This window comes from Tetrao urogallus, assembly GCF_951394365.1.
Source record: "Tetrao urogallus genome assembly, chromosome: 11".
Classification (NCBI taxonomy): Eukaryota; Metazoa; Chordata; class Aves; order Galliformes; family Phasianidae; genus Tetrao; species Tetrao urogallus.
The window spans coordinates 18,291,300-18,305,221 of record NC_136824.1 but is presented as its reverse complement, the minus strand read 5'-3'; the positions used below and the strand labels follow the sequence as shown (position 1 = coordinate 18,305,221).

Genomic DNA, 13,922 nt, shown 5'->3' with positions numbered 1-13,922 from the left:
CAGGGAATGATCCTGTTTGCACGGAGCAATTAGCCTGGCACTTGTGCTCTGTGGGGTGTGAAGTAGGATCCCCATCCCTAGGCGAGCTTGATTTAGAAGCCTGGGGACAATGTGCTTAGGGGAAAATGTTTCCTAGTTCTCTTTTCAATGAATTAAGCAGCTGAGCCGAAATAATCGGGTGGAAAAATGAGACAGCCATGTAAAATTTTCTTATGGGTGGAAATTTTCCCAGATCAGGCTGTCAGCCTCAGTGTTTGATGCACAAGCTGTTTCGTGGAGGAGCTACAAGAGATTAAAACCCCCTTCTCTTCTCTGACATGACAGAATGACATGCCCAGGGAGGCTGGGCTGAGTGTGGCCAGGCAGGTCCTTAGGCACACCAATGAGGTGCTGATGGGGACCACCATACTGTGGGGGTTGGTCTATATTGATGCTCCTTCCAACAATGTTGTCTTCACTAATCTATAAAACCATTTGCCAGCGGTGTCCAGAGGAGCTAAACGTGCTTGGTTGAGCCACATAGGATGCAGAGAGCATTGGGTGAGCCTGAGGAAACCCTCATGGGCTGTCGGTGCAGCTCCTGAACCCATGGCTGGAGCTGCTCCTGTTGTAATGCTCAATCAGCATACTTGTGCACACCACATCCCTTCTGCTTTTTATTAGCATTCGTTTTCCTTGCACACATGAGCACCTGAGTAAAGACTTAATTAGAAAGCTGCAGATGCTGGTAGAACAATCAATTTGTGGGAATTAATAATGGGAGTGAGAACGCAGCGCAGTTATTCGCTGGTGTCTCCCACTTCCTGATTGCCACGTGGTATGGAGATGTTGGTGAGAGGATATGGGGGGGGCTGCCAGGCAATTAATTAAAAGGAAAAGAATTTACTGCACGGGAGAACATCAGGTGCTACTTAAAAGGGTTTAAGGGTAGTAAATGAGCAGGAGATCTGTGCCGTCCACTGGGTGACGTGTGAGCACAAATGCCCATCTGTGTTGACTGCTTCCAACTGTCCCTCTTGGGAGATAGATCACAGCAAGAACAATTAAAAGGTGGTAAAAAGTAATGAACTGGGGGTTTTCCCAAGAGAGGTACTTCACTTCTGCAAGCTTATGGTGGGTCCTTCACCCGGTGAGGGTGATGCTGGAGAGGTCATAGGATGGATTGGGTTGGAAGGAGGATGGCTAGGGCCTGGCAGCTCAGAGATGCTGCATCAACCAGAGGAAGGCAAAAGGAAGGAAAAGAGGAACTCTTCACTTTGGCCATTCTGTGAGGTAGCAGCACACGAGAGGTGGTTGTGCTGAGCTGAGGTGATACAAGCTGCGTCCTTTCTCAGTCCTCTGCATCCACACAGCTCTGGACCTTCCCCTTAAGATGATGGGAAGTTTGGCTGCCCATTTTTCTTGCTGTAGGTGCTCACAAATCAGCAGATCTGTATCAGGGCTGGTTTCCCAAAGATGTGCATTATTAATGCTCTGCCTGTACACGTTCAAGTAAATTGCTACATGGTTTTTTTCTTCTTTTTTTTTTCCCCCCTTTTTCCATGGCAATTAGCAAAGCAGAATGCTGCTCTAAATCTTGGTGAAGGTGAAATTGAGTTGTTTACTGTAAATAATATCCGTTTTCCTCACAAAAGGAGAAAGAAAGCAAAGTTCCTGGTATCCCTTGTGGGCATTCATTACCATCCCAGAGACAACAGCCTTTCCCTGAGGAGCTGCAGTTAATTCACTTCTCTTGTTCTTGCTGCCTTCCAAAAAAAAAAAAGTGCTGCAGTGGAAGTGGATGTGAAGGAGCAAAAGCCATTTGAAAACACCTCTGGTAAATTAAAGTTTTGCCGTATTTGCCGAGATAATTTAGTATAATTCCCTGCTAATGAATTAATGCACCTCTTCTTGTTCATTATAGCTTTCCTAATTTGATTGGAGCTCCAAGTGCTATCTAACTTCATTACCAGCAAATATTAATGTAATAAGACACATTTGGACCTGAGCATCTGCAGGTGTCCCCTGCTCCTATGCTCTGTGTGTCACCCACATTCAGCAGGGGTGAACCATGGCTTCCTTGACTGATTGGGAACCAGGTTTGGAAGAGCAGGAGGAGGAAGGCAGGGGATGCTGCCCATCCATGGTGCTGCCTGCTCTTTGATGGGCAGAAGAGCAATCCCATCTCTCTGCAGCCCTGAGGGCCAGGAAGGAAAAAAAGAGAAGCTTAAAAATATGCTCATTGCATTAAGCACCATCAGTGATCCCACCGTGGCCTGGCTTGGAGCTGCTTTGGAACTTACTCTTTAATAAACACCCTGTAGGAAGCAGGGATGGCATCAGCTCTTCCCAAACCCTGCTCCTCTATGCAAATGGCTCTGTGCATAATTTAAGTTCTGTGTTGCTTGTGCTGAGTAACCCTCTCCTCTTGAGCTAAAAAAAGGATGAGGAGGGGGAGTTTCTTTTTCCAAACCTTTTTTTTTTTTTTTTTTTTTTTCTCGCTGTTTCCTTCCCAAAGCCATGGGCAAAGAGGTGTTCCTAGGGCACCTACTGCAGCGTAGCATCCCATGGTGGCCATGAGTAACATTCCAGGTCATCAGATGAGCCACATCCAGCACAAGCCGATGTCACAGTTATAAAGAAGCCAGCTGGTAAAAAATGAAGGTTTTGATGTAAGGATGAGGTTGGGATGAGTCCCATCGGTGCTGATCCTGACACCCCAGGACTTTGGCCATAGGCTTTGCTGAAGGCAAGGTCCCTCCTGGCCCAAGTGGCACTGGGGGCGCAGCTCTACTCCTCCCCAAGGCCACTGCATCAAAGCCAACAGCTTTGCTTTTCCCTGCTCATTACTATTATTTTTTTTTCCCTTTCAAGAGCCACCATGTTTTAATTATTTATTTGGAGCATGATTAATGTTTTGTCTGATGCTGTTCCGCCAGGGGAGCCCCGGTACATTTTGGTTTAGCGAGAGCTAATTAAGAAGTCCCATCAAGCATGTCATCCCTTGTCTTACAAGCACCTCCAGGGCTGCTCTGACATGGCTGCGTTCCTGCAGGCTCGGCTGGATCTAGGACCATCATGAGAGCCCTGGGGGGACTGATGGGGCCCGGGGCTCTGCTGGGGGGTCCCTGCAGCTGTCTCCATCTGGGGAACTTCTGGCTTCCCAATGAAAGGGATGTGGGGCTGTGAGAACTTTGTCCCTGTTCTCTTGTCCCCGGAGGTGAGTGCAAAAGCCTGTCTTGGCCATCCTGAAAGCGAGTGCTGCTTGCTTCAGCCACGTCCCACAGTGGGGACAGGATCCAGAGGGCTGCTGGTTAAAGTTGGGTGATGTTCTTGGCCTCAACTCCACCCCTTTTGGTTGCATTCCAGGTGAAAGCTTTGCAGCATCCTCAATGGGAATGATGCACAAGGAGATGGCAACTGCAGAGGTGCTGTGACGTAAGGCCACCACATTGTCTCTGCTTGGCACTGGTCCCTGTGTCTTGGCAGTGTGCAGGATAAAAGGGCAAGAAGGGGAGAGCCTCAACATCTGTGTGGGACGTGGTGACACGAGTGTGTGTGGGCACCCACTGCCACCCAGTGGTGGAGAGCACCCGGTCACTGAGCAGCAGGGTGCAGAATGCAGTAAATATTTGTGTACGTTACCCACAAGGGTAGCAAAGATTCAGGTCGAGCTCAGCCAGGGCCACCAGAGGACAAGACCTGAATTTCCTCCTTCAGCTCAGGAAGGGTAGCAGGGTGAAGTAGTTGGATGTGTCTCGATGGAGAAAACCCATCCTGATGGGCACTGTGTGACTGCACAGGTGATGTGTGAGGAGTGGTGGCAATGTAGTTTGCTGAGCTGGAGCTGGTGCACTGCATGGCTCAGCCATTGTGTCTGGGCAGACCTGGTGGGACCTGGTGACCTTCACCCAAGATCTGCCACACCATGGGGACACTAATGGGCACAATCAGCCCCACTTGAGGCCTCTACCAGTTTGTGGGCTTGCAAGCCCGTATGAGCTCAGCTTGGGGTTGGTAGTGCCTGTCTGAGCTGTGCTGTGGGATTGCTCATGTCCATGTCTATGTGCAAGTCTACATCCATGTCCACATCCATGTCCATGCTGTTGTCCGTATCTGTGTCCATGCCAATCCATCCATTTCCATGCCCTTGCCTAGGTGCAAGGCCGTATCCATGTCCCTAGCCATGTCTGTGTACAAGACTATTCTCATGCCCGCATCCATGCCCATATCCCAATCTACATCCATGCCCTACGGACACTTGACCATGCCCCACTGATTCTTTCCACTTGTTCCCACTGTGATCTGGACTGGCCTTATCCTCGCCACCCTGCCTCATGATATGGGCTACACACTGCCACCAGATGCCACTCAGTCCCCCTCATCCCTCATGGGGACGCTGGGACAGCTCATTCCCATCTCCCCATTCAGCAGGCAGGACCCAGGGATCCAGGCTTACACATCTCCACCCCATGGGTACCAGGAGAGGCACAGTGACAACAACCCCAGGAGAGAGATGGGAAGAATTTGGGGGGATGGAAGCTGTTGCAAGTAATGCATTTTCTGTCTGCAAGGAGATAACCTCCAGCAGGTGTTACCCAGCTCTGGAGCATGCAGAGGCAGATGGAAACATGGTTGGAGATAAGCAGAGCTGGGCAAGATGGGACACACAGTCACTGCATTGCAGAGCAAATCAGACTGGGGACGTGCGGGTGTGCTTTTGGGATGCTCCTACCCTGCAGCATCCTTTTTTTCCCCATTGGGCAGAGCACTGTGGGGCTGGATGGGTGAGGATGAGGAGGGAAGCGCTTCAGCATCCTGAGGATGAAACAGCTCCTGATATCTGGAAGGGGAGCCTGAAGGCAAGCCGATCTCACAGTTATAAAGAAGAAGCATTGCACGAGGCGCTGGTACATTTCTTGCAGTAATTCAGCCGTGGAACAGCAAGGAACAAATAAGACAAGATGCTGTACATTAACAGAGGCAGAAGGCATAGCCTTTCACTTGAAAAAACAAAACATTCGTCTTCCAGCTGCGGCCAGCATCCAGCCCTGAGCAATATGCAGTCCTTGGGGCCACCAGTGGAAATGGGGGGCACCAAGGCAAGAAGGGAGGTGGCCCATGGGCTCCTTCAGCATGACGAGCATTTGGATTTTAGCAGGAGGTGGGGCATTGCAAGCCTTGTGGGGTGTTTGGGATGCAGGCGTTGTCTCTGCTGCCGGGAGCCCGGCTTCATTTTGCTTCTATTTTTCCTGACCTCCTCCCCAGGTAAAAGCATTTCTTTGCATTTTCCCCCCAAGGATGGTGAAAGCGAGAAACCTGCTTTGCTCACCATCCCCGACCGGAGGCAGCTGATTCAAATGCAAAGCTGAAATTTTGCTTTAAAACCCATCAAACCGTGCCAAACGCCAGCACGGTACCCGCCGGCGGGCGAGGAAAGGGCAAAAATGAGCAAAGCTGTCACATCTCGTCCCCGAGGCGAAGAGCAGCCGGAGCCGTCGTGCTGGGTCGTGTCCTCGTTTTATTTGCTGATTGTTTCTTTATTGCTTCTGGAGAAAACACGAGCCTTTTGCCCCTTCCTCTGCCAGCTCTCGTGTGGTGCCCGGCTCTGTTTTGGGCTTTCTCAAAGGTTTTGTGGTGTCTGAAGAGGGGTTGAGGATGGGGGACGGGGAGGGATGCTCCTATCCTGGCCGTTCCCAGGTGTTTGGGGCAGTTTTTTGCTATGGGGCTGATAAATATTAATTAATTAACATATGGTGTGCTGAGGAAGACAAGGTGTTCTCCCCACGTTGGAAACGTTGATGTCCAACTGAATGCCCAGAAAGTCACTTAGGAATGAAGAATAATAATAAAAGAACTGCACCAGGACAAAAAAGAGCCCCAACAGTCCTGTGGGAGCCATAATTTTGAGTGACCAATGAAAATCCTGCTGGGACACAAAGCCCGTTCATTCGGCACCATTCATCACCAAGCAATTATTACCAGTCCGAATGGTTCCTCCACATTTCAATTAATAATTTGTGTTCTCTTCTTGAACCTTGCCCTAAAAACACCCACATTTTCCTGCTCAATAACAGCAGAACCCTTCTGTGGCTGTCTCTGGTCGTGTAGAAGAGCGCAAGGACATTGCCTGCAGATTGAGCTGCTCTGAATATTTACGTCATGCTCCTCCTGAAATTATTAAAGAATAAAGCTGCATCTATTAATCACACTTTTACAGTGGGGCTCAGCTGTAAAGAAAACTCTTAGAAGTTAATAAGCAACCAGCTGTTGGCATGCAAAATAATAGAGGAGCTGTCCTTTCCCACTTCTCCTTGTGGTGGGGTGTCTTTCTCCAGCCCATGGGACAGGGATGCTCAATCTCTTGGTAGATCTATTTGTGAAAATAAATTTTATTTTCTTCTGAATTTTCACAAGATCCCAGCCCTGGGGATATGGGGAAATGTGGAAGGAGATGGTGTTCATACAGCTGTGAAGGGGAAAAAATCCCAAAAACTAGGGGGGAAAAAAAAAAGCCTTAAAAGACCTAAAAAATGAAATTGTACTTCTTATTTCAGCTCATGGGAGGTGGCGATTCCCATCAGCAGGCATGCCCTGGTCTGTAACCTCAGAAATACCAATTGCTCCAAGTATGGGGACCCCGAGATGGGGATGTGATGTGATGTGGGTCCCTGAACTCCATCGCTGCCGTTCCTGGGGTTAATTCCCTCAAGCCACCTGTGAGTTCTCAATTTGCTTTTTTCCACCCTGTTTTCCCTACCAAGTGCCTACAGAGCATCACAGCGAGGGACGTTCGCCCTCCCTGGCCCAGCCACCAAGCTCTCTTGGTGTCCCCAAGTGAGAAGCTCACCTCTCTTGGTACATATATACATAGGATCTCTATATGTTATTGTCGATATTCTCCACCATGAATGATTTATTGAGCTGCACCTTCCATCCACAAAGCAGTCGAAAATTCCCTGAGCCTCAAAAACGACGGGTAAGGTAGTTGGACATTTGTCTCCTCTGCCAACTTCTCATCTCAATTTTATTAGTAGTAGCGATTTATTTAAATATATATTTATATATGTATATATATATATATACTTCTGATCCCTTCCCAAGACACCCAACCCCAACCCTTGGCCGGAACCGACGTCAGTTTTTCGTTTTGAGTTTCTGTTTGGCCGGGATGTAAGGCAGCACCGTCTGGGTGCTTTTGTCGGCCACAGTCTGCGTGCTGCTGTTCCTCATCAGCCGCCTCGCCGGTGGCCCTCCAGCAGTGCCACCACCATTGCCACCAACAGACGGTTGGTTCTTCGGGGTCACCTTGAGGCCCCGCTCCTCGGTGCCGTCCTCGTTTGGGGACGCTTCGTCGGCACCATCCCCATCATCGTCGCAGCACAAGGCGTGGTACAGCACCTTGTCGCTGAAGCGGACCCGCTCCCGCGTGCCGGCTGTCCGGTGATGGGGACCTTTCTGTTGGGGAGCGAATGCCTCCTCGCTGGATGAGTCCGGGGTGCCCCCTCGGGGCCCGTTGGCGATGGGCACCCCGCCGTTCATCAGCCGGTAGTCGGGCTGGCGGCACGGCGGGGGCTGAGGCCGTGGGGGGTCGGGGCCGTCGCCTTGGTCTGATGGGGTGGAGGTATCCAGGAATGAGCAGAATTCCCAGCTGTCGGACAGGATGTCGGCCGCTGCGAAGTCGAGGGGTCCCAGCTCGAAGGAGACCCCCCCTTTCTCGCTGCTGGAGGTGCTGCTGGCCGTCGCTGTCGTCCAATCATCCGGCTCCAGCTCGAACTCGAAGTCGGACGTCAGCCGGTCGATCTGGCTCACTACCTGTGGGCAGATGGACGGACAGATGGACGGATGGATCGGCCCTTAGCAGGAGGAGGAAGAAGCCCACCCAATGGCATGGTGACTCTGGGATACTTGTGGTGCCCAAGTAGCTCCCTGCTATTTTCTGGGGACCCCCAATAAGCTTTGGACTGCATAGAGGGGGGTCAGAAGGCAGTAAACACCCCAAATCCCCATGCATGTGGCATCCCTTACACTCCACCATGGGGAAACAGCAGTAAAAACTGCCTGCCTTCTTCTAGTATCTCAGCTCCCCAAGTGGGGAAAGTGAAGCAGGCCATCCCAAGGTTGCATGATGAATGCTCCCCCATCACTAACAAAGTGCTTGATGTATCAAGAGCCAGTGAGAGCACGGCATCCTGGGGACAGAGTGGTGCCCCATGGTGTCCAAATCTGTCTCCACGTCCTTTGTAGGGTTGTTTTTCACGATTGCTTTGCCCTTCCTTCTCACCCCTCAGCCCACCCACACATTGTTTCCTGGTGGAAGTAAACCACGAGCTTCCCAAAATAAGGACGGAAGACAAATCCACACTCAATGTCCTGCCTGACACCTTTCATCTCCTCCTCTACAGTCTGCCACCAATCCTTGCTGTATCTCCACCAGCATCATGCCCAAGGCTGTCGGTCTCTCCTCATCCACTGAGAACAAACAATCCCAGTGCTAAACCATTCCCCCATCATTTCTATAGACTTCATGACACAAGTTTCTGTACACTTTCAGAGGAAACTAAATCCTCAGGCTTCAACCTTCCATCCCATTTTCATCACAGAGGCTTTTCCTTGGTTCCTATCCCATGCCCTCGTTCTGTGCATCCTCAGCTTTGAGTCAGAGGGTCGGGTGAAATATTAAAATGCTATAAATGCACCCTAAAACCGTGTCCAGCAGCCAGGAGCTCATCTGAAGGACACAATGTGATCACTATCCATTCTCCAGGCTCTGGCTTTAGAGGATGCCAAGAGCAAGCTGGGGCCCCTGGCTGGAGCTGCAGCACCCACAAGAAACATCTCAAATGAGAAATGCTCCCAAAGCACAACCAGATTGCTTTTTATTTCCTTATCCTTCTTGTTCTTTGTATGAAAAAGGAGAGAAAAGAAGCCTGCGTGACTTCTTCTTTCTCAGTGACGGGAAAGAATGAGGAAGAAGCTCAGGCAAAGAGTTGTCTCTGGGAAACACCCGGTTATTATTATTTTTTAATAAGGCAGAAAAATGATTTCACGAAGCCCTTCGCTAAAATGAGATCACCTCTCTTTGCAGGAAGGCACGGCACCGGGTCCCTTTCCCAAACCGGGGGACCCTCCTCACTTCTCCCCACCACTGGGACCCCCATGGGGACGTTGGCACCTGGGAGCCAGGAGGAGCCGCGTCTCCGCTGTCCCCATTGCGGTCCTTGTGGGGATTAATGTCACGTCAGCTCTATTTTTAGGAGAGCCCTTCCCTGCACTTTCTATTTTAACCGGGCGGTGGGGGGGGGGGTGTTAAATACCTCCGTGACACTGGGTACCTGCTGAGGATTTGAATGCAAAGCAGGATTTGGTCTTTTCTTCCCCTCTGCTTCTTTGGATTGTCAAAGGATTTTAGCGGAGTGAGCTGGGATGGGGGCGATGGGGAGGGGCAGAGAGACCTGAGCCCATGGCTATGAATGGGTTTTGGGGTGATGAATGGGCCCGGAAACTGCATGCGGATGCTGGGGCCACTGGGGTTAGCTGGGTGCCAAGAGAGGACATCCCTCACCTATAGGATGGCATGAGATAGCCTCACATTGCGCCAGGGGAGCTTCAGTTTGGACATTAGAAAGAGTGGTGATGCATTGGCTGCCCAGGGAGGTGTTGCTGTCACCTTCCCTGGAGGTGTTCAGGAAATGTGGAGATGTGGCACTGAAGGGACGCGGTGAGTTGGGGTTGGGCTTGGTGATCTTGGAGATCTTTTTCAACCCTAATGTTTCTGTGCAAATTGACGGAGCTGGGCTGACTGACCAGCCGCCTCCAATCACCCCAACTGGGAACCCTGGACGCTCCCCACCCTGGGCGCCCACCCAGCAGAACAGCACAGGGAGCTTTTTGAAGCTAACATCCGTGCACCCAGCAGGGTGGTTCCCTTCCCAGCTGGATACCTGCCAAGGGGTGACGAACAACTGGAGCACCGTTGCTTTGTTTCATTAATTATTTTTAAACGGAGTTTCGGTAACCAGCTTGGCTGCAACGGCCTCGCATTTCGACACAGTGCCCGCGCTGTTTCTTATTCGCGAGATAATTTCTTCTGACAACTCAGCAGAGCTGTTGGGGAGCCGGCGGATGACGCGGGAGGACAAGAGGGGACTTCAAAGGCTGCGTCCGAGCGGGCGGTGCGCTCTCCCCGATGCGGGCGGCGATGGATAATGCACCTCCAGGAGCGGATGGAAGGAGCAGGGAGATGCTCACCATCAAAGTGCCGCAATCTCACGGCCCTGGCGTCGCAGCCTTTGAAGTGGAGCAGCGGTGGGATCAAAGCGGGGGGCAGCGGGGAGCTTTTGGTTTGGTGACGGGCGAGCTGTGCCTGCGCGTGTGTCATCCCACCCCAGTGCTCTCACAACGTGGGGCAAAGCACCCGTTCTGAGAGAGGAGCGGTGGTTTTTGCGCCCCGTTCCCAGCACTGCACTCCGAATCATCCCTGAATTGAAAATCCATCCCTCTGTTGGGAAAAGGAGCAGCCCTAAGACTCCGGCAGCCCCATGACCCTGCAGCCCTGCAGAAGGGATCCCACGTCTCCCCAAACACTTTTCAGTGAAGGGGAGGTAGATGTTTAATAATGAATAAATGATTAATCGGAGCTCGCTTGCAAGGAGAAGCTGGGTGACAGTGGCCTCTCTGCCCAAGCTGACACGTATAAATGAGCACACTGTGTTGTCTGTTCCAGTGCATCGAGCATCTCTGGACCATTTGCTGTATCATCAGCCACTAAAGAGTTCAAACTCATCACACACACCTTTGAAATGTGCTGTTAGAATAGCAAGCCACCCTCTCACCAAGAACTTTCCAAAGCGTTGCCAGATAATCACCTATCAATTACAACATCATTAAAGTATTTTGAAGGGGTTGTACTGCAACCTTTCCTGCCTCCAAAGGGAGGAACAGGGGATGACCGGGTGTCACCTCCCCCGGGGCGTACAGGTATGATGGGACACTCTGTGAGATTTTAGGAGGCTTGTATGCACACCTGGAGTTGTGCAGAGATGGCATCACCTCTTCCTGCTGTGCATCCTATAGGAATGCAGGTACCAGGGGTTTGGGTATCAAGGATGAAGGATACAGGAAAGAAGGATGCAGGCACCAGGGATGGAGGATGAGGGTAGTAGGGCTGTATAAGAAGGATGCAGGCACCAGGAATGGAGGATGAGGGTAGTAGGGCTGTATAAGAAGGATGCAGGCACCAGGGATGGAGGATGTGGGGACCAGAGTTTGTACCAGTGGTGCAGGTATGGAGGATGGAGGATACGGGTACCAGGGACGTGGGTACCAAACATATGGGTACCAGGGATGGAGGATACAGGTACCAAGGGCAGAGGATGTGGATCCTGCTCAGCGGAAGCACATTTGGTCCTGGCCTCCTGTGTAATTTTTACTTCCAGTGTGCGATCTCAGACGAAGATTTAATAATCATTTTCCCCTCACATAATACAGCCCTGTCGTGGAGCGCTGGAGAATAATTATATACACAAAAGGGAAGAGGGAGGGAGGGAGAGTGGGATAAAAGACTGGTAAAACAGCATCCCCGATACAATGGACATCTGGAATGACAGCCTTCAGAGAGAAAACAATATCAGGAGTGAGGAATGAGCAGGGATGGGTGCAGAGAGAGAAGAGGAGAAGATAGATGTCCCCAGAACTCTACGGCTGGTCGTCAGATCTGTGCTGCAGGCAGCTTGGGATGCACCTCTTGGGTGCAAATAAGTTGTCCCCTGTCCTGCTTGTCTCCTCCTGCAACTCCTGGAATGGATGAACCTCTCCAGAGCCCCTCACACCTTGTGCCCTGTGTCCTCAGACCACCTTCTCCTCTTCCCCACCTGGATTGAACAGCCTATCAAGGGTGCTGCAGGGATGCTAAAGGACTTTACAGGCCCAAAAGTTGAATGGAGACCAAAGAGTTAAGCTCTGAAGCACTCAGAAAGGATGCTCAGGTGCATGCAGAGGTCTCTCCTGGCTTTAAATACATGGGCTTTATGAAAGGGGCACTGAAGCAGCTGCGAATTGCCATTTTTAAAGGCCTCTCGAAGCTCCTAGAGGAGAGCAAAGTGAGTTCAGATCAAACAGAAAACAGCTCTGCCTCCTGATTATTATTATATTATTATTATTATTATTATTATTATTATTATTACTATTTTCAGTATGTCAGGGATTTGACAGAGGGGTTCTGGGCTGTCCCTTTGGAGCTGAAGGAACCAGGGGCCTTTCTACCCTTGGTGTGCTTAGGTTTGCTTTCTGCAAAGGAATAAGAGCTCTGGTGGGGCAATGAACTGGGATGTGGCATCACCTGGGGACCAGAGCTGGCTTTCCCAGGGGACTGACCTCTCTAAAGCCCCATGGAATGAGCAGACCTATCCCAACGAAGGCCCCAGGAAAAGCTTCACGCTGGTAGGTGTCACACCTCCCTGAGCATGGCCACGTCTACACCACGTCTAACTATGCTGTCAGTCCACCTGCATCCCAAGAGCTCCAGCTGGCTTCTGGGGCCTCCGCGTGACCCCCACACAGTCTCTATCCATGACCCCCCAGCAAAACCTGCACTAATTTCTTCCTATCCCTCACGGAAATGAGCCCTCACCCATTCCAACAACCCAGCCACACTTGGCTCAGGGCACACAACCATCGGCCCCATCCCAAAACTAAGCCATGCTCAAAGCCACCACCACGTTCCCAATCAAGACATCCACAGCTCATGGCCACAAACAGGTCTGCTTCCCAAACACACTGGGGCTGTGCAGCCCTTCCACAATTAAATTCCCCATCACTGCACCTCTGGACCAACTGGAAGCTCAAACCACACTTTGTATGGATATATACACATTTTTTGCCTGCAGAAAAGAGCCTTCTGCTGTGTCTCCCTCCACAGAGTCGCCACCCCTGGGTCACCAGCACGAGGGATCTGTCACCTCCTCTCCATCCACCCCTGTGCTTCGAAACAGAACCCTCCCAGGACAGAGCATCAGAGCACCCCAGTTTCCCCAAGATTTGCCCAGCTTCAGCTCTGTGCTCCAAGCTCTCTCCCAGCATCTATGGGGACGGGGCAGCATGGCCCCAAGCATCAAGGTCAACAGCAAATTTCTCCAAATCTGGCTTATTTCCCCCCACTTTTTGGAAGTGATGCTGGTGAGCACAGGGCTGGGACAGGGTGCAGCCTCAATCACCCCGTCTCCTCGTACCCCTGTGCTGCATCCCACCCGGCATTCTCTCCTACCTCCCGGAGCTCCTTGGCGACCTCCTTGAGCTCCTGCAAGATGCCTTCCAGTTGCCCGATGACCATTTTCATCTGGCTGCGGATCCTCTCCCTCTCGCCTTCGCTTTTGCCGCTGCTACAATTGCTGCTGCTGCTGCTGGGGGGGTCACTGGGCTGCCTGTCCTGGCAGCTCCGGGAGTCCATCCTTTCCTACCGGCCTCGGCTCCCGGCCCCAAGGGCTCTGTCCATCCTGCGACCCCCAAACCCGGTGGCCTGGCGTCCGCGCAGCCCCTCTCGGCCGGAGAGCTCTCACCATCTTAACGCTCCCCAGGAGTCCCTGCTGGCCTCCCCGCCTCACCACCGAGGCCGTTGTCGGGGGGCTCCGAGCCGCGGTGTGGAGCAGCGGGACGGCTGGGGGCTGCTCCAGGCAGCATGCAGAGCCGGGCGGTGGGTGAGGGGGGGCTCAGCCGGCGGCCGTGGGGATGCACAGGGGGACCATGGAGGAGGAGGATGAGTCCCTTGGATGTCCCAGGAAGCTAAAATCCGGTGGATGGAGCTTTTCCTGCTCGTTGGGGATGGGGAAGGTGATGCAGGGCCGGGTGCCCCCCAGGAATGGTGCAGCCACCCCACGTTGGGCCCTCGCTCCAGGGCCGGTGGCTCCGATGCGGAGCGGTGCTGAGGGGCTCCGGGTTCCCCTCCT

The 13,922-nt window shown here is 52.0% G+C and overlaps 1 protein-coding gene across 1 annotated transcript; it reads right to left on the bottom strand.

Annotated features, from left to right (window-relative positions):
- Positions 1-7,116: 7,116 nt before the first annotated feature.
- On the bottom strand, positions 7,117-13,426 carry INSYN1 (inhibitory synaptic factor 1; the record flags this gene model as incomplete). The annotated part of the gene is made up of 2 exons (XM_079541071.1): positions 7,117-7,794; positions 13,244-13,426. 2 exons carry the CDS (start codon positions 13,424-13,426, stop codon positions 7,117-7,119), a joined length of 861 nt encoding a protein of 286 aa, XP_079397197.1.
- Positions 13,427-13,922: the final 496 nt, after the last annotated feature.